Source organism: Lissotriton helveticus, chromosome 11 (assembly GCF_964261635.1).
Source record: "Lissotriton helveticus chromosome 11, aLisHel1.1, whole genome shotgun sequence".
In the NCBI taxonomy this organism is placed as follows: domain Eukaryota; kingdom Metazoa; phylum Chordata; class Amphibia; order Caudata; family Salamandridae; genus Lissotriton; species Lissotriton helveticus.
Genome location: NC_136072.1, coordinates 224512273 through 224539030, shown reverse-complemented (window position 1 = coordinate 224539030; position 26758 = coordinate 224512273). Strand labels below are relative to the sequence as shown.

At 44.6% G+C, this 26758-nt stretch overlaps 1 protein-coding gene across 1 annotated transcript in view; it reads right to left on the bottom strand.

The window, feature by feature from the left end:
- Nucleotides 1–22433: 22433 nt before the first annotated feature.
- The window catches only part of STRIT1 (small transmembrane regulator of ion transport 1), a 111043-nt gene continuing 106718 nt past the window's right edge, over nucleotides 22434–26758 (bottom strand). The window contains exons 2-3 of the mRNA XM_078666266.1: nucleotides 22876–22974; nucleotides 22434–22767 (exon numbers count right to left, since the gene is read on the bottom strand). Of these exons, the coding sequence (XP_078522392.1) occupies nucleotides 22880–22974 (95 nt within the window). The 3' untranslated portion in view covers nucleotides 22434–22767; nucleotides 22876–22879. The remainder of the gene's footprint in view (nucleotides 22768–22875; nucleotides 22975–26758) is intronic.

The window sequence follows — 26758 nt, the reverse complement described above, 5'->3', positions numbered from 1 at the left end:
TTTTTTATACATTTATTGAGATTTTTGTGGGACATTACGGCTGGGGCTGAATACATAAAATCAAGTTGAAATATGTTACAGAATAGCATCAGTATATCAGAACATCAACAAGAGCCTGTGAATGCACAGACCAACAAAACAACCTTGGCACAGGCTACACACTTCGCTCCCCCATTGTGAGAAATGTCCTTTGAGCCTGTGTATATGGCCGAGTCTACCGATCATGAGTATATACATAATTAAGTGAATGTATTGCCTGGTTATGGAGGGTCTAGGGATTGTAAGGGGGTAGGTCTATACCTCTATAGGCTGCCCAATGAGACCAAATCTTCCTAAGCTTTTGCGGACAACCTTGTGCTTGAAACACAACTATTTCTATCCCATGCACATGTCAATGGCCCGCCTCCACCCACCTATCGATGGCAGAGAGGTCCCCTTCCAGGGTTGGGCGATATCTCGCTTGGCTAGGGTGAGGCCTAGGAATAAGAGGTGCTGCTTATAGCGGTTTCTACCAATACCCTCTGTACTGTGTAATAGAAATATGTTGGGTTCAAGGGCTAAACGCCATGATAAAACCTGTTCCAAACAGGAGGACACCTTCCACCAGAATATCTGGAGTGTCCCACAACTCCACAATGTGTGCAGGAAGATCCCTTCTGCTTCGCCACATCTAAGACATCTAAGGGGATGACACCCAAACGCCAGAGGTGACAGCGTGTGTAATGTGCCTTGTGAAGATACTTACGTTGAATTAAACGGTATTGTGTGGCTATAGTGGCACCTCAGGTCTGGCTAGAGCATCTGTGAGGTCTGGGACATCTGCCTCCCATGCTGTACGTGTTGTGTTTCATGTAATTTGGTTATTGATGATTAATGTTTGGTAGATTTGCCAAAATTTGTGGGCACCAAGGTCACCTGTCAATAAGCGTCCTTCTAGAGGGTGAAACTCGGCAATCCTTCTATAGAGCGGATTAATGGTGTCAGGGCATGCTTAAGCTGCAGGCATCTGTAGAATTGAGTGCAGTGGAGGTGGTATTCTGTCTGTAGCTGCTGGAAAGACTTAAGTGATGTCTCTTGCATTATGTCTCCTAGCTTTGAGATGCCTATACAAACCCACGCATAAAAGTCTGGTAGCGAAGCAACTGGTCGTAGGTAGGTCCCGAGCCACAGTGGGGTCGTCTATGTCAGGCGTCCTCCCCAACCCATCTTCCTCACTATGTGACACCATAACTGCACGTTCTTTACATGCTGGTGGTAGATCTTTGAGGTTTATTTGGCTGTAGAGGTATTGCTCATCGCAAGTCTCTCCACCGTGAAACCTGGGCCCGTCTGTGAGCCATACCAACACTCATTAATGTTTAGTAAATGTGAGGCTGCATAGTAAGAATATATATTTCAGCTGTGGCAATCCCTCTTTGATATGTATATTGTGTGCAGGTCCGCAGCGCAACTCAAAATGCGCTGCCCCCCACAGAAAATGATTGAGAAGTGCATTTACTTGTTGAAACCACGCTTGTGGAATAGTATAGAGGACATTTTGGAGTTGCTATAAGATGCATGACAGGGAGACCAATGTAAAGATAGTGGAGCACCTGAACAGGGATCAAGATGGGGTGATCAACCCTTTGTTTCCTTTCCCAAATGAGGTAGCAGGGGTTGGATGTCATGTTACCAGGATGTCATTGAACATGGTGAGATGTATACACCTAAGTATTGAAAGCCCTCCCTTGCATGGGATAGCTGGGTTACCATGTACCTCGCCCCTGGTCTCCGCAAACTTGGAATGGCACGAGCTAGCCGGGTTAGTTCCGAGGCCTTATATTTCCCCAAACAAGTGAAGTATCTGTAAGATTCGCGGGCCAGAGAACCCAGGGTCTGTTAGGAATAACAACACATCATCCGCGTATAACGCAATCCTGTTGGATGCCTCTGCTGATCAATCATATCCCGCACCACTGGGTCACGCCTCACCCAAGCCGCCAGCGGTTCTATTGCTAAAGCAAATAATAGAGGGAAAAGTGGGCAGCCCTGTCTCGTACCCCGATTGATTGGAAATCACACTGATCGTACTCCAGCTGCCCTTATGGAGGCAGAGAGATCCATATATAAGAGTTGTATATTGGACAAAAAACACAGTCCAAAATTGAGGGCACGGAGGAGTTGGAATACATAATCCCAACTGAGGGAGTCAAACAGCTTGTAGATGTTGGCCAGCAAAAGGGCCGCGGGGTGACCAAGTTCTGGGGCCTTCACAATGGCGTTATGGACTCACCTAATGTTGTGTCAGGCGGATCGGTGTGGCATGAAGCCAGCTTGGTCGGGATGAACAAGCTTGTGAATGTATGTGCGAAGGCAATCAGCCGAACCTTGCCCAAGAGTTTAGATTCAAAGTTTGGAGAGAAATTGGGCGGTAGGATGAGGGTTCTTTTAGGGGACATCCTGGTTTGAGGAACCCCACAATTTTGGCATGGCGCAAGTCAGGAGGAAGAATGAGTTGTTCTAAGGCTTCATGGAGTGCACCCAAGAGGTTTGGGCCTAGTTGGGACATATGAGAAACTAAGAATTCACTCTGGAATCTATTAGGAACCAGTGCTCGGCTGGAATGTATGCACAACAAGGTCACACCAAGCTCCACTACCGTGATTGGTGTGTCTAGTTGATCCCGGATATGATTAGGAAATGCTTTAGGTGGTATATCTCTTAGTAATTCTCTGATTTGATCGGATGATGTAATTTCCTTTTTAGCATATAGAGATGAGTACTAGGATGGGAACGATTGAGCGACAATGTCTGGGGTGGTACATAAAATATTTTCCGTGTTTCGCAGTACAGGCACCGGGGCAGGTGACTTCGCAGCCTGACAAAGGCGATGTAAGACCTTATTCAACTTATTACCCCATTGGTAAAATCTAGATTGGGTGGCTTGCCGCACTTCTTGGGCTTCGTTAGTGAGGTGTTGGTGCAATTTCTGCTGTGCTAGGAGGAGACAGTGCTTCACCGCGGGGCCTTTGCCCTCCCTCATCTCGGCTTCCAGAGCCCGCTGGCGATTTTCCAAGTCCTGGGCTGTTCCTGTGCCAGGCAGCAGCGTTTTTTCTCCTGCGCGATAACTGAATTGTACCTGAGGGAGCAGTATCTGCATTAGATTGCAAATAGTCTGTGATCGCCTATCGTAGGGTGGATTGATATGTTGGAACGTGTAGGTGCCCAGGTGACATTCGCCATCTGAAAGGGGGTTTGTGAGGCCTAATAAGTAGCTTTAGGATGACAGGGGAATGATCCGAGAGACCCCTGGCTAGAATGGAAACGGATGAGGCCCTGTGAATGTAGGTAAGTGGGAGAAAAAGGTAGTCTAGCCTGGAAAGGGATCCATGTACTGCTGAGAGGAAAGTAAAGCCTGATTCTGCCGGATGATACATTCGTCATGCGTCCAGCCACCCCAGGGTAGAGACTAAATGATGCAGTTTGGATTCTCCCATTTGGGGACTGTGGTCTGTCTCATGCCATCGATCCATGGACCCCATAGTATTATTCCAATTGGCACCCATCACAGATAATCTGTCCGGGATTTCCCCTCATAGCTGTGTTACTCTATCTACGAAAGTGTGTCCCAGGGGGCATAGAAGCTACCCAGTGTCAGTGATTTCCCATATAGTATGCCTGGCACTGTGGTGTATCGTCCACCGGCTTTGGACCAGGTTTTGGATGGACAGTAGGGAACCCTTTGGTTTAGGAGGATAGCCATGCCTTGTGATCCACGTGTAAAGAATGAAAGATAAACCTTTTCATAATTGAAGCAGACCAGGCACGGTGCTTTGTTACCCATCATGTGCGTTTCCTGTAAGAGGACGATGTCAACCTCCAATTGTTTGGCTTACCTGAGGAAGGCTCCCTGTTTGATTTTTTCAAGTACCCCAGAACATTTCAAGTCATAATATCACGCCCTCCAGGTAGGGAATTTGTAGTATTCGTGGCCATCTACATTTCAAGGGGGATGCCAGATGCAAGGAGCGTGCGGAGAAGTGGCTGTGTCACTGTGCCGGTGTCTAAACTAGAGGAACTCTTGTGGAACAGAAAACAATACCCTATCACCCCACCCCACATCCCAGTACTTCCAACAACATGAAGTATCTGTTGTGGCCAATGAGCTCCCAATGCCCAAACATGGGACCACGGGATGCTCTCGCCAACGGTTCCCCAACTTCCCATTGTCATTAACCATGGTTGTTCAGCGCGTGCAAGTAGCACCGATTAACGACCCCCAAACCTGATGGTGATCCACGGATGGACTATATTCCAGGCCACTGAATGTCTGCAGCAGGAGCCTGTGGCAAAGCTTCAGTAGCATCTCCCCTGTGATCACAACTCATCACCCTGAATCTGGGAGCTCAAGTTTGATCACGAGCTGTGTAGTCTTTTGGAGGTGGATCTTTTCAGATGATTCCTGTGGGGGCCTTGTTAGGAGTCAGCCTCCAGTGGTGGCGGGGTGTGTGGTTTCAGATGAACCACCTCCTTGGTCCATTTGAGAATCACCTCTGGAGTATCGAAAAAGAGAAACTTAGATTTGTAGATGAATTTCATTCGTGCCAGATATAACAGCATATATTGAATATTTCATTATCTGAGCCGGTGCTTAGCTGCAGTGAATTATTGTCATTGTTGTTGAACAAGTCGGGGAAAACCATGATGGCATGAGAATTGTAAAGCAATCTATCCTTTGGCTTCTGGCGAATTGAAGAATGGTGTCCCTATCCATATAGTTCAACAGTTTGGTTATGACTGGCCAGGGGCATTCTCCGGGGGGGCTACCTTGTCAATGCTCGGTGGGCTCATTCCAGAACAAAGCAGGAGGACAAGGAGTCCTCTGGCAGGAGTGTTTTCAGCCAATGTGTGAGGAAGCATTTTATAGAGGTACCTTCACAACCCTCCGGAAACCCACTAAGGCGCAGATTGCTACGCTGGCAGAGGGACTCTGCTTCTTCTACCTGAGAAGCCAGCTCCTGTGTTACAACAGTAAGTGTATTCACTTTTTGTTGCAGCGTTGCAACCATGTCTTCAAAGGATGACACACTAGTTTCCACCTCAGTAATGCAGTCGGCGGCCTTTCTAAGGTCTTGCCTTAGGAAGGAGACCGCGGATCCAACTGCTCAAATCTTCGCATCCAGTGTGTCGCTGGCCTGGGTTATCGTGACAAGCAAGTCAGCATTATCTGGAATGGGACCTCCACTGTCTGCATTCCTTGCCCTACCGGGGCCAGTAAGGAATTGGTCCAGTGTACCCCGCTTCGTGGTGGCACCTGAGGAATTATCCTTTGTCATGGTGGCTGAGAGAGGGGCCTGGAGGCTAGTTGTTGCCTATTTCTCTGTCCCCGACAGGGACAGCCACCTCGCGGGTCTCTTTGCGGGTCTTCTCATCTCTCTGCGTGCCTCTCAATGTATGCATCTGAGTGAGCCACTGTGGCTGGGACTCACGGAAACAGACCGCCACAGGCAACAAGCCACACCAGACCTAGCACGGCCACCTCTGCAACCTAGGGACGGACCACCAATCAGGCCCCCTAAAAGTACCACACTCACCGGACCACAAGCCCACAGCACCCACCCGTGAGATTGCTGTCCAGCGCTGGCACTGGCTCAAAGGCTACCAACCTTCTCACGATGTAGTTAGGGGAAGAGGTCTGGGCCCACGGGCATCATGTGGCACTGTCATGAATCCAATGTCACCACCACAGGATTCCTATCAAGGACGCAGCTCCAGGCGCCCACTGCACTACCATGTGAGCGGGGGCCCCCAGCACCCCTAACGCCCCAGGGAAAGGTCCTGCATTGCAGGCCTACCTTACTTTATCGGCTGGTGCTGGGAGGATTCATGGGCCTCGCCTGAGGCCCTGGGGGAACAATATTCTTCACTGACTGCCTGGCAGCCGGGTGTTACAAGCATATGCGCCTCCGATGGGGCTTCTGCCTTCTGTGCGGGGATCCTCAAGGGCTGCCGTCTGGCTGACTCCATCAGTGGTGGCCCCCCTGTCCAGGCCGCACTGAGTGGGGTCGCATATCCGCCTCACTTCCTCGCCACTCTCGATGTCGCGGGCCCACCATGGGGTCCCAGGGTGAATGGCTATATTCTTTGGTTTGATGGCGCCGACCACACCAGGCCGCACCTCCAGCTCTCTATTTCTGCATCAAGCGGGCTTCTAGGGGCGGTGCGGGCCTCAGCTGCAAGGGCGGACCTCCTCCCTTGTAGAGATCGATCGCCTTGTCTCACAGCGCGCCACTGCTCCAGGACTGGAACATCAGTCGGGGGCTACCTTGCAGGATGTACTGTTTCCCGGTCCATTTAGTGGTATATTACCCTGGTTTTCATTGGATCATGGCCTTGGATGGTTGGTGCTCAGCTAGGTTGCGTCCACCATGATGGCTGTCCAAGCCACCCCCAAACCATATTTATTTTTAGCCAGGGGACCCTTGATTTCTTTTAATATACAACCCTTGTGAAATGTGGGTACTAGTCTAGGATATTCTATAATGCCTAAAATATATTGCCAAGCTCTGTTGATAATTGCTGCAAATTCGCCTTATCTGCATGGTCAACCTTGATTTTCAATCTTTTTCTGGACCCTACTTTTGATGGTATTAGAATCCTGTTTCCTAGGTGACCCTGCTTCTTAGTGCCACAGTGCATGTGCCATAGCGTTCAAATGGAAGTAGAACATTTTTCACCTAGTTGGTCTATTTAAATATCCTATACGGCTAGTGTAGATGGCACAGAAGATTGACTTATTCAAAGACTCCTAACTCTGGTTAGATATACTCTCCAAGAGTCAAGGGGTTCCTGTTTGCCTGCTTAAATGATACAAAAAGCAGACTGATTCTTCATCCTAAGAGGGGACTGCTGACCACAGAGGATTGGTCACTGCAAGAAACCTGCCGAAAGAGAGAGATCTGTCTAAAGAGAGAGCCTGCTCTGAGTAGGTAGGGACTACAGGACTGACCAACAGGAACCGTTCCCGCACCTGGAAAAGATTTGAAATCAGTCCATTTTTCCACCTCTGGAGGACTGAAAGCTGGTTGAGCTTGTCCCAGGAGTTCATACCCAAGATAAGAAAGAAAACCATGTGGATCCCTGATCAGACCTTTCAGGAATGCTGAAAACTGGCTCAGCATGGCCTTCCAGTGAAGGCATCTGACATTGCGACATCTTTTCCATATAGGGCTTCTAACCTTGACCCACATGAGGATTTTGGTTTTTAAAAAGTTTATGTCCAAAGATAAAACCTTTGAGCTGGCAAGGGGCAGATCTATCTAATTTGCCAAGTGACCTCAGGAGCTTCAAAATTCTAGTTTGTCAGAGCTTTTGGAGGCAAAACAAATGAATTCAGCATTTTACTATTCTCCATTGCAGTCGGCCTGACATCACATCTAGATCTTGGTCAACTTCAAAATGTGACTTTTGATTGCTGCTATACTTATTTCGTCACATTTTGTTCTAAAACTGTACAAAAATGACATATCCAGTTCCTCTAGCCTACTTTAATCAGCTTGTCTTTTTGATCGGGAAATTATTCTGTTGTACAAATTTGCAATACTTTTGTGCTGTTTTCTTTAATTCAACATTGTTAGAAGTGCTTGAACTTAACACACACCAATAATGTCTCAGAAGTTTGTTTTGACCCAATAGGAGTAGATTTATTAAGATGGTAGGGGTACCCCTTCCCAAATTATTAACCCTTTTTCTGACTATAACTTTTAAAGATGTTGTGTTGTTTTATGTTATGATGATTTATGTTATGATGTTTTATATTGTATTGTGTTGTGATGTTATGTTGTGATGTTTTATTATGTTATGTAACATTACGTTATGTGATGTTGGGTTATGTTATGATATTATGTTATGATGTTGTGTTAAGATGTTATGTTTACAGGTGTCCTGGCAGTGGAAATGAATTTAATAAAAGACTAGCAAATTCGGAATGACTATGAACTGGGGAATAGCTACAATTTTTTCAAAAAAGGAAGAAGCTGTCTCCGTATTCAAAGGTGGAAGAGGATTCAAAGTTTTTTGGGCAAATATGGGAAGGGCCCATCCTCTGACCCTGGCCTTCTGATACTTCCAAATGGACAGTAACCTGGCAGAAGAAGACCTTAGATTGCAGGAAGTTTTATAGAGGCTGAATTTTTGTAGAATGTATCTCGGTCTCCACAGATGGATGGCTCTTAACGTAGGTGTAAAGAAACACACTTTTTGCGGGTTTCCCCCACTTTTTCTCACATTTGGACTATAGCTGCTACTTTTGTGACTTTAAAAGTGCACTGAGGCCTGTTGTATGGACCTCATTGCCAGTATCAATTTGGATGCCCCCCTATTGGCAAGTCCTGACTTACTTATAAGTCCCTAGTATATGGTACACAGAGTACCAAGGATATGTAAGGTAATGTGTCCACCCAGGGCTGAAACACTGTTTGTGCAACCCTGCATGTGACAAGGTACAAGACGGCTCCCAGCCTGCCACTGTAGACTGGAAAGCAATGGTTACATTGCAAATTCGGCTTTGCTATTCCCAATAATGGCACAGCCACCCCTTCCCTTAACATTATATAGGTTTACATATATCTCAACAACAAAACCCCTAAAGTTGTTGTTTTGATGAGGAAAGTTAGTAGCCCTAATGGCTAACACAGGGTTGCAGGCTGACATCCCAGCCTCGCTAACTTCTAAATGGGACTACCTAACTAGGGGGCATATTATCAAGAAGCAGCGTTAACATTATCGCTGCTTTAGCAGCAAAAAAACTGCAGCTAAAGCGGCGATAATGGGCTTGATAATATGCCCTTGTGAATTCCCATAGAAGATCATGTTCTGGTGTGAACATGGGCTTCTATGGGAATTTTCTACGGCGTATTATCAAGCCCATTATCGCCGCTTTAGCTGCAGTTTTCTGCCACTAAACCAGCAATAATGTTATCGCCAGGCTTGGTAATATGCCCCCTGGTACTGTAAAGTATCAAATTAATTGTGGGATTTATATCCCTATTGAAGTTAAGCAACTTTTAGAAAGTTGAAGCTCTGTTCCTAAGCTAGTTCAGTGGCCTCTCAAAGACCCTGACACTCAGACAAGTTTCTGCCCCCCTGGGGAGATGTGTGAATGACTCCCAGGCTCCGTAACAAAGGCAGTGGCAGCGGAGTGAGGTGTCCCCCAGGAAGGTTGCTCGGGATGTTAGCCCAAAAGGCAAGCTTCAAAGGGGAAGCCACCTTTGAAGGGCCGTCTGTGACCACATACCCGACTAGGCTGCCTTTTCTGGTTTTCCCATCAGCAGACAGCCCTTAGGTAGTCACACTCCTGAGGTAGGCTACCACGCACCTTACAGCGGAGGAAGAGTTCAGAGATTTAGAGAGTGGCAAGAATATTGCAGTCTGGGGTTGTCAAATGCCACAAATCACTGGAACTTTGTCACCAAAGAGGAGGTGACCTACTAGCCTATTGGCTAGTTACTGAGTTGTCCCCACTTGGCACTCTACTGGGTTATAATGGGCACCCATAGCACCCTGAACTTCAGTTCACTGTGGATGTGGAGAGATGACCAAGAGAGGAGTGTCCTATTGCCTTTGAACCTGCACAACTAGAGACTTCACAGTCGGAAGGACTGCACTTGCTGCACTTGGGATTGGACTGTGTTTATGGTTCCTGGCTCAGGGAAAAGTCAATTTTTGGTCTGAGATCGAAGCAGTAACTCCAAAGGTCAGTAGGCTGCCCCCTCTGGAACAGCACCAGGGAACTCAAACCAGTAGTGTAGTAGCCACCCCTGAGTGATCACCACTGACCACCCCCGGACATGCCAAGAACCCAATCCAAGATAGCCAAATGTTGCACCTGTGACTGTAAGACTTAGGAGTGCTATCATAAAGTGGATTTGTTACCTAGGAGGGAAATAAGCCCACACCGAGTTTATTTGCTGTGATCGCTGTGTCACGAGATCGGAAGCCCTGCCATTGCTGGTCTTCTACTGTCGCAAATAGTATGTTGTGGGGCCCCAGGTGCCATGGTCAAAGTCACCTCAACCCACCCATGGACTGAAGGATCAACAGTACTTTGCCCTTGACGATCGCACAGCTCCAAGCGCATCAGTGAGCATCTTTTCTGCCTGCATCCGCAGCCTCAGAGCCACGTCATTGTCGTCTTTGGCAATCGTTTTCTAACGGCTGGAACTAGACCTGAAAAGGCTCTGGAACAATCCAAAGCAATCTTACTGGATTCCTAGTCCTCTGGCCTGTGAGATTTGGTCATCCAAGTCGAGCAAGAGTTGTCTAACTAACTGTTTCAAGCTATTCAAAAGTTTCCAAATTTTTGGTTGACCAATGCTTATTTATGGATGCATCTAAAAATGTTTATGTCTTCAAAAATCTGTTTCCCCAGAACCCTCTGGAGGATTTTGATGATCAAGTACTCTGAAGATCCATTAAAATATGTTCTACTGTTATAAATTGTTGTTGTGTTTCTTTCTGAATGTGTGACTTTCTTATTTTATTGCTTAGTGCTGTTAAAAGCTTTACACACAGTTCCTTTGTTTAGCCTTGCTGCTCATAGCCACATGTACCCAGAGTTGAGCTTAAGGTTTACAAATAAGCCTGACTGGACCCAAGACATGTTTTGCTAGTGTATTCCATGATAAGGCCCCACAGCCATATCATATAATACACCCAAATGCACGTAGTAGGTCATTTTTTAGGCAATACAAGCAATAAATATGCACCAGCAGTAGAGTTATGAACCCCAATGTACCCCAATATAGGCCTAGGCAGTAACACAACCTTTTACCTACATCTGTCCAACCATTGTTTTACATAACGGGTCTGGCGCTGACCTTTTACCTAGTTACATGCTACATGACTGTCATGTGGTTTTCTCCAAAAAACTAGCCTCATGTATTATGCATGAGGATTCTCAGTATCACAGCAGGATTACCATCTTCTGCATAATAACTCTGTATAAGGGTCACCTCTATCATCATCCTTGCCCGAGCTGCCCATAGTATTCTTCTACGTAGAATACCTTTCGGGTACATAAGCACTACATCTTCGCTGGGCAAACCATAGAAGAAAAAAATTCAATGTTGACACGCAGACATGAGATGTGAGATTCTCAGGTTCGTGCACACAGACATTCCAGTACGCAGTAGTCTTACATCCCTCGTTGGGTGTCCTTGAGAACAAGACGGGGTCCTTCACTTTCCCACATCAGGTAATAGGGTTGTCTTTATCTCAGGAGATTATTGGCTATACATCTGTATACATGCTAGGTACACTTAGGTATATCTAGTTAGGGTTGCATCATAGAAGTACGCATTATTACTGTCATGTATATATATGCCTGAATATATCCATTGTTTTAGCACTATGGTAGAATTCTACCTTTTCTTTATTCTGCTGGTGCTCATAATCTTATATGTCTGTTTTTGACTAATGGTTTTTGCAGGACACTTATTTTACACTAGATTGACGCTGGTTCAATAAATGCCTATTGAAAACTCCCCCACCGTTTATTCTGTATATCCCTCTGACACAAAGTGAGCACGAGTGACTGAGCAAAAAGTACTGTACTGTTTTCAGGAACTGTGAGCGGTCAGGGTTGTCATGTTCAATTGTTGCCAGAAACTATTTTCTCCTTGGTAAGAGGGGAACGTATTGTCACAGTGAGCTAGCTGGTCTACAGGCGAACATATCCTGTGGGGGTATCTGGAATCAGTCTGGACACCAAACCCTTAGTTTATGTTGTCTAAATGCTCAGATCCTATATAGATTTATACGAACTACACAACAGTACAATGCCTCTCTATGGGTGTATAGTTACTACTTTGGGGTATTCACAAACATTACCAATAGTTTTCCTGGGAAGCTTTCCCAGGTGCATGTTTCCCTCAGGCTCCTATTCCACCTGTGCAGAAAACTACTTAACTTAAACTAAAGCACAGGGAAAATTATATCCAAGATGCACATGCATGTTTTCTTTTCCTCCACACTGAAAACATTTTTTCCCATGGAAAATACTCCCCTCCACAGCCCCAGCAACACTGGGGTTATTTGTTCCCTCTACACACACTTAACCCTAGGGTCTGCTAGGGGGGGGGGGGGGGGGGGGCTAAAGGCAACGGGGCGTTCAGGGTGAGATGGCCTCCAAGTATAATATGAACACACAAAATAAGCTACCCGTAATAAATCTCTGATTCTATGTGCAAAAGCACTACACTTATTTAAGTGAGGTGTGTGGCATCTCAAAAAATGTGAAGAATTGTCCTCACACACCACCAGGTGTCATGCTTCATCATTGGCAGTCCTTGCTCTCTAGAAACTGCATTTGGTAGAGAGCAGGCCTACACCTGGAGAGAGGGAGGCACTTATAAGAACTAAGTGGGGGCCCATGATAAAGTGAGGGGTTAAAAATCAAAGTAAACTCCAAATATCATTTATTTGTCAGATGTTTACTTGATATTACAAATCACATTAGTAAATCCAACTTTACCTTGATGATGAACTTTAGGACTTTAGAAGTGAAAATTGGTTCAGGTGATAACCTAATTATATACATAGCGCAACCAGTTGACACCCCATTGGCACCTATTGCTTCTAAGCGCTGGATCTTTTTTTATTCTTTAAAACTTCTTAACTTGTCATTTTGGTCTTGATTAATTTATTCAATGATTATCTATTGTTCTGAACCAGTGTGGAGTCTTTTTGTGGTGTATTCATTGTATTACTGTGTGTGTGTGTGTGTGTGTGTGTATTGCAGAAGAACTTTACACATTGCCTCTTTAGGGAAGTCTGACTGCTCTGTGTCAAGCTACCAGAGGGTGAACACATGTTAACTTTTAGTTTATATCTAGCTTACCCTGACTAGACTGATGGTCCGTAGTTGATTAGGGTGTATACCTTTGCCAAGTGGGGACCCCATTTCTAACACCTGAATTTTAAGATTTGGCCATCTTGGCATTTTCAGCACCATAACCACAGTCCCAGGACTGGTGAGACACCACTTGGGGGGTTCAGGATTTCCTCAGGCCGGGTCCAGGAGAGGGGTCAAGATGATGGGAGGCTTTTGTGTCCTTGTGACTCTGAACAGCAGGTCAGCAAACTAGCAATTGGTGTCACTCGGGTAGTCATGGGTTCAGGTGATGATGCAGGGCTCAACAGCAGGGCACCCCTTCTGAGAGTCCAGGCAGGCTCAAGGCAGCAAAGCAGCCCTTCCAGGTTCAGCAAAGCAAACTTGCAGAGTGCACAGAAGGTCAAAATAGCAGGCAGTCCCCTGAGAGTCCTTCCAAAGAGCCCAAGAGTGAATTGAAGAGTTGGTGTCTGAGGTTCTATTTTTTTATACCTTGGGGCCCTCCTTCGGGAAGGTGGGAGAAGATTCTAGACAGCAGCTTAGAAGTGCATGGAATTTACTGACTCCACTGCACTTGCTCCAAACTGGCTTCAGTGACAATGTGGAGGTGATAGGTCCTTTGAGTAAAGGCAGAGGACACCCTATTCAGTTGCAAGTGGGGCCATGCTCATCTCTGCCCCATCCTGCCAGTTGGTCTATTGAGGCACACCTAATTCCTAAATTGTATAACTATCTGGGAGGAATCCACCAAGTCTAACTGTCAGTTACACTCAGTCATATGACCCAAGACAGGCTACAGGCACACATGGGCTAAGGGGAGACACATGCTAACTTTCTAAAAGTGTCATTTTCAAAATTGTATTGAAAAAACCCAACTTTATCATTAAATAGGATTTTTCATTACAATTCCAAAGCCGCCTGCTCCCAATTGGAAATTATACATTATTAAATGTAATAAGGAATCCCCAGTGTTATCCTATGGAAGGGATAGACCTCACAGTAGTGAAAAACTATTGTGCTTTCCTGAACTGATTTTTCACTACAGGTACATTTGAAACCTAAACGCACATGGACAACCTTTTAATTACAATGCACCCTGCACTATGGGCTACCTAGGGTATCCCTTAGTGGTGACATATGTAATAAAGAGGAATCTAAGGTTTGACCAGAGGGACTTCTTGCGAAGTCATCATGGCATTTTAAAACTACATTCAGGTAGCTGTGGCAGGCATAGAACATGTTTTAAGGTATCACTAAAGTTGGTGGCAAAGTAGGTTTTGCAGGCCCACTGGTAGCATTTAATTTACAGGCCATGGGTATATGGTATAATGCTTTACAAAGAAATCATAAGAACCTTAAATATGCCAATTGGGTTAACATCAATTTAACCATGTTTTCGGAGAGTGAGCACAAGCACATTAGCACTGGCTAGCAGTGGTAAAGTCCACAGAGTCCAATGGCCAACAAACATAAATCCAGCAAACATGGATGAGGAGAGTAACAAATATTTTGGGGGAGACCACCCTAAGTCTGACAGGTCTAACAGGCCGTAATGTTTGTTCGACTGAAGCTTTTAACAGTGATGTTTTTGTGTTTTCTAATCAGGTAATCTGTACAGAGCAAGAGGTGCATAGGATATGGGCAAACGCCTTGCTCCATTCTCCAAACATACCAAGCCCAGATTTATCAAACTTTGACACAGCAAAATACAACAAGACAACTTGCTGCACTGCGTCAAATGGAGAGGGCTGGAAAGCACCATATCTTTAAAGTTATGGTGTACTCCTGCTCTCTCCTTATGCTAGGGTGCTTGTGGCTGACTAGTGCCAATGCAGGCACTCTTGCACTGTGGTGCAAGTGTGCCTGCGTTGCAAGCAGGATTGTTTTTGTGCAGCAGGGGGCACCTTCCTGCACAAAAACAATCTTAGAGGTGTTTCCCTCTTTCTATTTTGTGCTGCAGAATGCAGTACACTCACGAACAGTAAACAACTTGGAAAAGTAAAAAAATGTTCTTCTCATTGCACTTCTATAGGGAAGGAGTACAATTGTGATGTATTCCAAGTTTTCCCAGTCTTGGTAAATCTTGGAATGCACCAAAAATAAATGGATGGATGCATGCTCCACCCATGTAACACCTTCCCAGTGCAGGGTAACACAAGACAGTGACTTGCACTTCCTTGCTTTATTCCAGATTTATCAAGACATGAAGGGCAACACAAGATGGCCATGCATGGCTTGGTAAATATGACTTAAGGATTTGGTTGCCCTTGTGTCATCTTGTGTGATGCAAGGACAATGCAAACCTATGATATATCTGGCTCCACATATAGAACATTGTCCTTTTTTTCTGGTGCCCTGCCGACAATAAATGTAGGTTATGGAATTCAGCCATGCCAGAGTGTGATTCCCATATAGAATCCTACATGACATTCTTTTCATCCATGGACTGTATACTGTACTAGTGTGCAGTCATCACCAGGCGCACAACAACATATTTAGCCTTTTGCTTACCTCAAAAGCAATTTATGTAGAGACCAAGAGAATTGCCTGGTGCTATACACCTGTGGGTAAATGACATAAGGGATCAGCAATGCCCTTTGCGTTTTACCCTTACTTGCAGAATCTACCCTAAATGCAGGGTACGCTGCATTACCTTTTACCAGGACCTTTGCCAAATACATATCACTGGAGCACAATCTACTTTAGACCCTGTGCTCAGTGGTTATGACTTCACCACCTGCAGGGCATGGCCATAGCCCATGCCTTACAGGTACCAAACAAAAGGTATTGCACTGGTATTGGTATTAGAACTTACAGCACAATATAACCTGGAATCAAAATAGAGCTGTACAATGGGGGTGTCATACATATGCCGGGTACCTGTTGGATACAAACTATGAGACAAGAGGAGCTGTTAAGAACTTATTAATGGGGGATAAGATATTTTTTTTAAGAGGAGCATCCAAATAATTTCTGAGCAGGACGAGAGTGAGTCCAAACTATGGCAAAATATTAGCCCCGACCCTGAATGCATTGCTTGATAAAACATGATTTTGGATATTTATTTTCCATCTTATTTGGTAGTTTGGGCTAGACTGTTCCAATTGGAGCAGCGTTAAGATTGATTTGCATATAGCTGGATCCAAACAGAGGTAGCATGGTGTGCAAATTAACAATGGATTGGGATGCGGCCCTGAGTTACTACCAGTGGCAGAGATTAATTCAAGCATTTCATCCTTCACCTTTTAGTATACTTGAGTTTGTCACCCTTAGTGGGACGGGTATGCCCAGACATGGGTACTGTGCAGACTGTATCACTGGAACCAAGCTGTATCCATCTGATGAGCCCGGAACTAGAGTGAAACTGTTCCTGGGTTGCTTGTGTCCCGGTTCAGGGATGACCTGGCTTATTATTTCAGGCTAGACTGTTCCAATGGGAGTAGGGTCAAGACGGATTTTCATGTAGCTGGGTCCAAACTGAGGTGGAATGCTGTTCAAAATAACAATCAATTAGGATGTGGCCCTAAGTAATTTCCAGTGGCTGAGATTCATTCAAGCATCCAGCCATCACTTCTTTTGTATTCTTCAGTTTGTCACCCCGACGTGGGTCCCATGCACACTGTGTCACTGGAACGAAACTGTACCCAGCTGACCTTCCCATAACTTGGGCAAAATAATCAGTCCCAGGTTGCTTGTGTTCCAGTTTAGGGAGGACCTGGTTTGACAATTTGGGCTAGAATGTTCCAACTGGAGCACAGTCAAGACTGATTTAATTCAGGCATTTCATCCATCAATTTTTTGTATATTTCAGTGCATCAGAAATATGGCTGATATTATAACAGGTATTTCTTTGGGCATTTCTTCACCAATCTTCATTCATATTTTGGGGGTGATTTTAATATTCAATTTGTCAAAACTTTGTCCGAGCATTATGTGGTGTAGCAGGAGAGCAGTTTTTACATCTTGATTATTTTCCGGAATTCAAGAGCTGGCAGCGGATTTGTGTAAACTCCATTACTTCATTTGAAGTTGCGAAGTTTGTGAAATTCACAAAACATTACCCACAAATTAATTTTTTTAGAATAACTCTCTAATTGGAAATTTCATTCTTAAAGGATTTTTATTACAATTATTTTCATTCCGTTTTTTTTTAACTTTCTGAGCTTTATGGAGTTTTAAAAGTTGGGGGAGTTTTAAAAGCAAGAGGGCATAAGCAAATTAGGTAAACTTTACACACCCTAATGTGAAAGCTCTTTGGAGGAGAGAGAGAATTGAAGCATTCCATCCGTCAATTTTTAGTATACTTCAGTGCATCAGAAATATGGCTAATATTATAACAGGTGCTTCTAATGAGCATTTCTTCACCCATCTCCGTTCATATTTTGGGGGTGATTTTAATATTCAATTTGACAAAACTTCGTCCTAGCATTATGTGTTGTAGCAGAAGAGCATTTTTACATCTTGATTATTTTCCGTAATTCAAGAGCTGGCAGCAGCTTTGTGTAACTCCATTACTTCTTTTGAAGTTGCAGAGTTTGTGAAATTCACAAAACATTACACAAAAATGTTCTTTTTTTATAAATAACTCTCTAATTGAAAATGTAATTCTTAAAGGTTTTTTATCACAATTATTTTTATTCCGTTTTTTTTAAAAGTTTCTGATCTTTATGGAGTTTTGAAAGTTGGGGGAGTTTTAAAAGCAAGAGGGCATAAGCAAAATAGGTAAACTTTACACACCCTAATGTGAAATCTCTTTGGAGGAGAGATAGAATTAATTTATGCTCTGAATACTGTGAAGCAAACCTGTCTATAAACTAGCTAAAAATTATTATTTTTTGTAGGTGTAAGGGAAAAATATGCGAAAAAGGCTTTGTATGTGTTGATAGGAATCGATGAGTGTTTTACAGGTCCTGGTCGATCTTCTGAATAATGGATAGGTCAACTCCTTTTTGTGTGGCTAACTGTGGGGAAGAAATCCGAAGTTATTTGGTGTGAATTTATCTCGCGAATCAGGAGGAGATTTGTGTCATGCAGAATTTAGTGCTTAAAAGTGCATCTCATTTGTTCTGTGGGCTGACATCCACTTTGTATAAGGCATGTCCAATACCAAGCATGACTCAGTGAGCATTATTGAGATGGCTTGGTCATCTTTGACTTTTTTAATTGGTATGTCATCAGTAATGGTTTGAGATGATGTTGGAATGTGTTGCGTGTGTGAATCTGTTTATAGTGGAGTATGTACTAGGACTGAAATTGGACATATGGTAGGGGGGTTTAAAAAACATGGGCAAATCCTTTTATATAATTAACAAAGGCTGATTCTGTACATTTGCATGTACTCACACATACAATGTGGAAAAGCATTAAATTTAGTCTGAGCATAGCATTTTGTACTGGAGGGTGCCCTTCAGATCAAAACTTATGCTAAACTGACATGCACACATTTGCACTATGGTGCATGGCACTCGGCAGCCAGAAAGTGCTCCATCACTAAGACAAAATAGCAGCGCACCATAGCTTTGCAGATATGGCACTATACTCCTCTCTCCCTTTCACACAATGTAAAACCGCAACTTTGGTTGCTGCACTATAGTGCGTGAATAATAGTAAATTTACCTGTGGCAGTTTAATGTGGAACCTTTCTGGGAACCTCTGCTCTCAGATCATGCACTAAACGTCCTAATTTTCAAGCTCTGTCTCCTCTAATTCTATGTATTTTCCATGATTAATGGAATTTCTATGCTACATTTTTCTCTGGCATGATTCCCTTGCTCACATAGGATACTTTAATTCGCATAAGGCTGTAAACTCAAAATCTGCATTTTATTTACAGAAAAGTAATGACAATACATACTGATTTCCTATTGAGCAGCTAACTGAAGAGGGTTATAGACAGGGAAGAGCTTGGTTCCAAAGCATTGAATCCATCTGTAATGTCACCCATTTTAGAGGCTTGTGCTCAGCTCCCTTGGAGTGTCCTCCTGGGGAAATCCTGAATGGGATCAGACAAAAAGGAGGCCAGCCTTTGAAGGGTAAGGGACTTTTCCCAGACAGTGCCATTGGTGATTCCACAGGTATCCCATCTCCCACCCATCCACTCCAGAGGATGAAGTGCCAGGTAACCAATCTAACCACGCTGGATGTATTGCTTTTAAATCCAGGAGGACAGCAAGTGAGTCAGCTTGTAGGATCCGCACTTAGGGGTGGTCTTGGCCATAGGACAAATTCCTTCCTATGTTCTGGAGGGGTCTTGTCCTTTTTCCCTTTTCTATTGGAGATAACCATAGAACAAGTGAAGATAAGATTCTGAATTAGGAGTCTTTTGCGCTGTTATTCTCTAAATACTAATAGGGAGACATTCGGAGGGACCCCCTCCCTATAGACCAATGGCCACTGTTATCAACTCACAATAATTCCCTCCATTTACCCTTGGCCCAACAGATACTCCAGTCTATTAGAGTAGCAAGCATAGCTGGCATACGTAATAGCACAGGGAGCCCTGGTGAAATCCTGATCCATCTTCTGAATATCCATTTGGCTGGGCAGGTGTCATGAGGGCCTGACTGTATCTGATGCAAATATGGAAGCTTTTCTGTGATTTGGTCTTAGCAAGGGTCTGGAAGGTTACAGTAGACCTCATGCTCCCAACAATATCCCTGATGTATTCCTCCAGTGAAAGAGCATTCTCAAGCTACTCAAAATAGCCTCCTAGTTAAGGAAACTGGTACACTGAAGGCAGATTTAAAAACAGCCTTGAACGCTTATCTGTATACGTGCTAAGATGATATAGATAGAAATCATAAGGGGTGTTGATGGGCATGAGATAGTCACTGCAGTCTGGGTGTGGTTACTAAACAGTTAGGAGCCTATTAGTATGGCGGGCGGATCACCCCCGCCGGGCCGGAGGTAGCCACGCATTAATGACCTCCCACCATATTATTATGGCTGGGGGTCCATGGCGGACGGAAAGACTGTCTGCCGCATTTCCACCCGTCGACGAGTCGGCTGGGCGGAAAAGGGATCTAACATGGTGGCGGTGTCTGCAAGATACCGCCATCCATATTAAAATGCAGGCAGAGATGTGCCTTTCCATGAAAGGCATGCAGTCTTTGGCAACGGGGACCCGTAGTGGGCCCCCAGGTAGTTGGGGGGATGGGGGGTACCTATGGTACCCCCCAGCATTGGCATAGACAAAGTGGCAGGGACCGCGCGGTGCCTGTCACCTTGTGCATGCCAATGCACAGCGTGCATTCCCAGCATTGTGGTAGCGGGTGGTGCTGTGAGCACCGCCCCCCAAAATGGTGGGAATAGGGGATGCCACCGCCACAGTGGCAGTGGCATCCTGATTGCAGGTGCGGGACCGCCGCACCCCTTGCGGATGGTCCCGCATTCCGTTAGGGTGGCGGGCAAACTTTGTCCGCCCGCCATCATAATAGACCCCTTAGTTGTTTTCCCACCCCCTGAGTAATCCCTTGTTTGCGCAGCTGTCGAAGGTTTGGTTCTATTTAAGGCATCTGCTAATTATCAAATGTGTTAATTAGCTCAAACATGTAAAATTTTGACCTGCAGTTATTAACAGGGGGAAAGTATATGGTATATACCGTATCATGCGGATGTTGGTGCATTAAACACCAACATCTGCATGTTATTTTCCAAATGCTCATAATAGTCTCTATGTATTGCACCTGATAGATAATGTAGCCTGAGGTTTTGCTATTTATGAGGTGAAGTAAATAGTACTTTGCCAACAACCCACTTATAATCAGGGCCTCAGTAAATATTAAATAACAGCATTTGTAAAGTGCACAGCTTCCTCCAGGGAGGTGTCATGGCGCAGTGGGCCTCAGAAAGATTAAGCAAGAGTCACAGCCCAGAGTCACATGGTGCTGGGCTAACCTGCCACCGGTGTCGGGGATCGAACCGTGAACCCCGTGGTACGGAGTCAGGCACCCTGGCCGCTGCGCCACACCTCTTCCACACGCTACCAGCACACGAGGCGCAAGGTATTTATTGGGTGCTGTAAACACCCTCTTGCTCCCCATTGGAAAATTAAACTAGTATATGGAATTTGGTGTTTATCACACCAAATTCCATATGTGTCAGGATCCCAGTACCCAGTATCAAATATATCAGTATCTTCCACGCATTTTCACCCAGGTAAATTTCAGCAGGTGTGGACTGCTAAAGTTTACCTGGGAGCAAATGTGGGTGTTGCAGTGATGGCCACAAAACGTGGAATTTCAGTACGTACTGTAACACATATGTGGAACATATGGAAATTTTACATCCGCCTCGAAATAGGGGCCACCATTCTTTCGTATCTTTTGATTCCTTCACCTAGTACTGTTCATTGTCGATATGGTTCAGATAGTCGGTCTCTCGTTTGCCTGGTCCAAAGAAATTTTAACGTATTTTATCATAATTCCTACCTGGTTTCTCAGTTCTCACATATGCATATCTTTTTTATGCAATTATTTGAATTCTTGCAAGTTTTTTCATCTACGATTTGAACTCTTGCAATGTGTTTTTAATCACATGTGAGTTTTAATATTAAGGTCCATTAATGCCTACAAATATCTTTCCTCCATATGTTGGAGTAATCACACTTTGGGGCACATTTACAAGGGAATATTGCCAATTGAACGTCACTTTTAGTGACGTTCTGGTAGCGCTATGCCCTTCTCCATATTTAGGAAGCGGCATCAAGCCAATTTTACGGCTCAAATGCCGCCTTGTAAATAAGTCCCCTTTATACGCATCACTTAGCATGAAAGGGGCGCGCAATGGGTGTTGCTTTGGCTGTTCCACTGCAACGCCAATTGCTTTTGATATTGCCCCAGATTTACAAGGAGGTGTAAATCTGAGGCAGCGCCAAAAACTAATGCCATGCAAGAGCAGCCATTAAATTAACTAAACAAGGAGAAATACTTTTATTTCTCCTCATTTTTGCTTTTTCTATGTGTGCTGCATTCTGCAGCACATGCAGAAAGAGCAAAATGCCATTAATGATTGTTTATATGCAGGACGGTGTCCCTTCCTGCACATAAACAATCATTAACTAATGACGATTTGCCACTATGTGTGCTGTACATAGAAGTAACAAATCGCCATTAGTGATTGTTAGTGCAGGAAAGGACACTTTACTACACATAAACAATCACGCCCTGCAACGCAGGCACCCTTGCACTATGGTGCAAGGCGCTATGAAGCTAAATTTAGCAGCAGTGCTAGAGAAAACCCAGGGGCAGATTTACAAGCCCCTTGCGTCACTTTTGCGTCACTTTTCCCATGTTGAAAGTGACGCAAAAGTGGCGCAAGGGGCTTGTAAATCTGCCCCAAGGATTTTGAAAATGTCGGTGAGCGGTGCTGCCAAATTTGACGCAGCTACGCGCTCTGACATTTTCTCGTAAATATGCCCCCTAATTAGCAATTGCTTGCTGCTGAAAGTCAGCTTCGGTTATGAAGGCAAAGCATTAATGAAAGCAATGAAGGAAATCACGATGTTGTAAAGGAAACATTTTTGCATCCATCGTCACAGACCTACTGGGTAATCATTTGACAGTCGTGTTTTTTTTTGTTTTATTAACAACAACATGCATTTCATGCTTTTCTCCTTACTATATCAACCGTTCTAAGTCACATGCCTGTGTTTTATTTTTACTATTTTATTGTTTAATACAATTGGAAACTTGCCTACAGATGGTATTCTTGCAACAGGCTCTATCACTCATATGGGTGAATAAATTGATACAAAATTAACAAAAGTTTCTTCATGTACTATATTACATCATATTATTCACTGTACACAAAACACAGCTTTCTTAAAACACAGCTCTTGCAACACATTATTGCACAAATTCTAAATGCGTCTTCTTTGTTTCATTCTGAGGTCTTCGTTCCTACAAAACAAATATTGTATTAAAATCAGAAAGAATACAAGTAACAGAATGATCATGTTTCTTGATGTATGAATTCCCAAGTATGTTGCACTGTATCATTTGACTTACTGTGTCAGCTGAAAATGACATATACCATCATTGCACACCCCACAATCCAGGCAGTTATGAGCAGAGCAGGAACAATAAACTGTTTGTATGGCATTTCCCCTACAGAGAAATAAGATTTGGTATGTAATACTGCAGCTCGTGAGGGATCAGAAAAAGTACAGAAAAAATGGGATGCAATACATATTTCAATTGGTCAAGGTCGTATTACAAAAGCGTGGTACACTAATTCCCCTAAGCAAAAGTGCTGACTTTAGATCACCCTACAATTCTCCCCTCTTACACAGCAGTTTAAAATCAGCTTCATTCTCATCCTTAAAAAAAAGTTTGTAGGCCAACAGCAACCTTTGTTTTTTCATTAAAATCATTGACTCCATTCTGGAGTGATGCAAAATGGAGAAGCTCCCTGGAAGAATGTGAGGAGGACCACTGATGTACCCATGTATCACACATATGATTGGTGTTTGGCTGAATGCCCCCACCCCCAAGTGTTGGGCATCTCACGCCACAGTGGCTGCAGGGGTCTGTTTTACTCCACCGAAACTTATACTAATATACTATTTCAAATGAACTCGAACCCTACTTACAACTATAATGCAGTTGTTACTCCATCTGGCGTGACTCTTTTACCTATTTACAAGTCTCCCAACATCTATATGTCATGCAGAATTCTTTTATCTCAAAATACATCAGAACACTCCATACGCTCACAATGTGCCACAACATCCACAGAGATACGAGGAACTGTCAACATAGCTCCTTGGTCTAGATTTACTTAGGGTTGTGGGGCGCTTGTTTGCTGCTAAACAACTTTGTGCTGTTCCCATGTGTCTTTTTCAGGGTAAGTACATCAACACAATGCTTTGCATCACTATGTGTTGTATTGTGCCACACGGCCACATTGGAAAACCATAGTAAATAACCTCCTTAGAGCCAGAGGTAAGGCCCATATTAACAATAACTTATTATACAATAGGTCGCCAGTAACCCTAATTATCCATGTGTGTCTTAGGTAAGGGTGGGCGCAAAATCCATTCCGCTCATGGATTTTGCGGATTTTTGGCAATTTCGCGATCCGCGAATATCGCAAAATTGCCAAAAAATCCGCGAATCCGCACACGGGCGGGTTTTGGGCAGTTAGAGGTATCGCACAAACCAGTGGCGTCTTCTTGGATAAATATGAAGGGCAGGGTTCATTCTGGCACGATGCTTCCGTCACAAAAATAAAACCTCAACAGGAAGCACTTACAGCAGGTGCCCGAGTTGAAGCTCAAGTTCAGTAACGCATTCATCAGCCCAAAAACCATCGTGAGCTTTGTCGAGGCTGGGCAGGTGTGCTTTCTCCCCATATCTACAGTCGAAAATTAGCTGTGATACTGGATAGAGGCCTCTGCATCCTTTACTTTCACGAGTGCAATCCCTGTGCAGTTCCTGTGTCCAGGAGCTTCTTTCTCCTCATCTGCTGCTCTGATCGGTCTCTGACCTTTTTTACACACAAGAGGCATGTGAACTCGCATAGAAGCCCCACTCTTTGGCTCCACCAACACACTAGTGGTGAGCACCGTTTTCCAGCACTGACCCACTATGATGGATAGCTCACTCAAGGGACCCCGGCGCAGGGCAGATGTGCTTTCTCCCCATATCTACCTTCGAAAATTAGCTGTGATGCTGGGTCCAGCTAGGACTCAATACTTTAACCATGAGCTCGTCCTTTGGTAGCTGTAGCACAGTGCAAACAGGCTTAATTTAGTAGAAATGTGTAAAGCATGTATCAGTACCAAAACAGCAAAAAGACAGGAAAAAAACAACACAATAAATATCCCACTCCAATTTATAAAAAAAATAGAGAAACATTTAATGTGCAAATAGATAGCAAAACTAAAAAAATCGAATGTAGAGAACCAGAGATATAATTTTTTCAAACTTGCAGGTGTTTCTTGCACCAAAAGGGTCAAAGTATTAACCATGAGTATATAATCGATCTAACCAGATCAAAGTCAAAAGTTAAGGCCAATCTCAATGGAGAGCAGGTCAAACACAGGAACAAGGGGGCCCATTAGGATGTCGGGCGGATCGCCACCGCCACCCGGCCGCCACCCATTTCCCCCCGCCATATTAGTATGGCGGGGGGACCGCGGCAGACGGAAAGACCGTATGCCGCTTTTCCGCCCCGGTCGCCTTGCGGCTGTGGCGGAAAATGTTTAATATCTGGCGGTGTCTATTAGACACCGCCAGCCATATTATGATGGGCTTTGGGGAATGCCTTTCCATGGTGGCAATGCCGCCACAGAAAGGCATGCGGCGACTCACTGCGGGGGCCCGTTGCGGGCCCTCTGGGACTCCGGAGGGTGGGGGGTGCACATGGGCGGTACCTATGGTAACCCCCCCCCTGCATTTCAAAGTGCAACATGCCAGGCACCGCATGGTGCCTGTCATGTTGTGCTTTGAAACGCACAACATGCTTTTTTCGCATTGCGGCGGGCGGTGCTTTCAACACCGCCCGCCACAATGTTAAAAATGCGGGATGCACTAATTCCCTTCCTACGACAGGATGGCGGGCGGACAAAGTCCGCCCATCATCCTAACAGGCCCCAAGGTTTGGCCTGATGGAAAGTTTACCTTCTGACTTAATCCTTTTCTTGGAGAAAATCTTTGTCAGCAGGTCAGGCAGTAAGCTGCATTAGAAGAAATGCTTGTCATCGTTGGCCGTCTGGAGTGCAGAACTTTGGTTGGAGCCTTGGCTTTGATGTGAGATTCAAGGCTTAAGGCGTCAGCGGCTGGAAAGTTCCAAACGGGTGAAGTCCAAAACATGTTCCCAGGAATGTCTCTTTGGCCGCAGCTGCTCCTTGACAGAATCCCTCTGTTTGAACCTAGAAACCTTTGTGGGAGTCAAACTTCTTTCAGAAGGACAAACCAGCGGTTGTGGTACGGTGGTTGTCTGGTGGTAGCTTCTTGTTCATTTTGGAAAAGGTTTAAAAAAGTTTCTAAGTGTCCAATTTTGAAGTTGTTGCAGGAGACGAGTGCACTCTAACACTAACCAATGGTCCAGGACCTTGTGGGCACCACTTGTGGGGTTAGGACTGCAGGAAGCCACCAGAAGGGCCCAGGGAAAATCCAGTTGAAACTGGTCAGCTGGGCTCCTGTAGTTGCAGGCTTCTTGCTGCTTTGGGGTTTCCGGAACTTAACAGGAGGCTAGCCAACAAGCCCTTAAACTCCACTCTTCTGTCCTAGATTAAAGTGGGAGTAGGTCCAGGCTTTGGTAGTTCTGTACACAGGTTACGGTAGGGGCATTCCTATTTCTGAAGTCCAAAGTGCGCAGTATGTGCAGTTATTGAATCATGGTTCTAACTATCCCCAACCTGAAGTTATACATAATATTGTGTTTTAATGTAACCCAGGGCTTCTCTGTGGGAGAGCCAACCTTGCTACAGGGATAAAACAACGGTGGGGAGTTTCCACTGCTGTGACACATCGAACTTAAGTACACATGCCCTACTGATTAAATACAGTACACGTTGGCCTAGGGCATTTAGGACCTACCTTTTGGTTGATATATGCATATTAAAAAGGAAGGTTTAGGCCTGACAAAATATTTATTCTAGGAGGTTAAATTTGCAGTTTTAAAACTGCACACTCAGGCTGCAGGAGCAGGCCTGAAGACTTACTTTGCCTTTTCACTTTAGTGGTGGTACAATAGGTGCTGCAGTCCAATTGTGGCATTTAACTTTCAGGCCCTTGATACACAGAGTACCATATTCTAGGAACTTATAAGTAAGTTAAAAAAGCCAATAAGGAATTAGCAAATTCTACATGTTTTAAGTGGTCGGAGCACAAACATTGGATGCTAGAGGGCAGTACCCTAGTGTTTGAAGTTCATACATGAGCA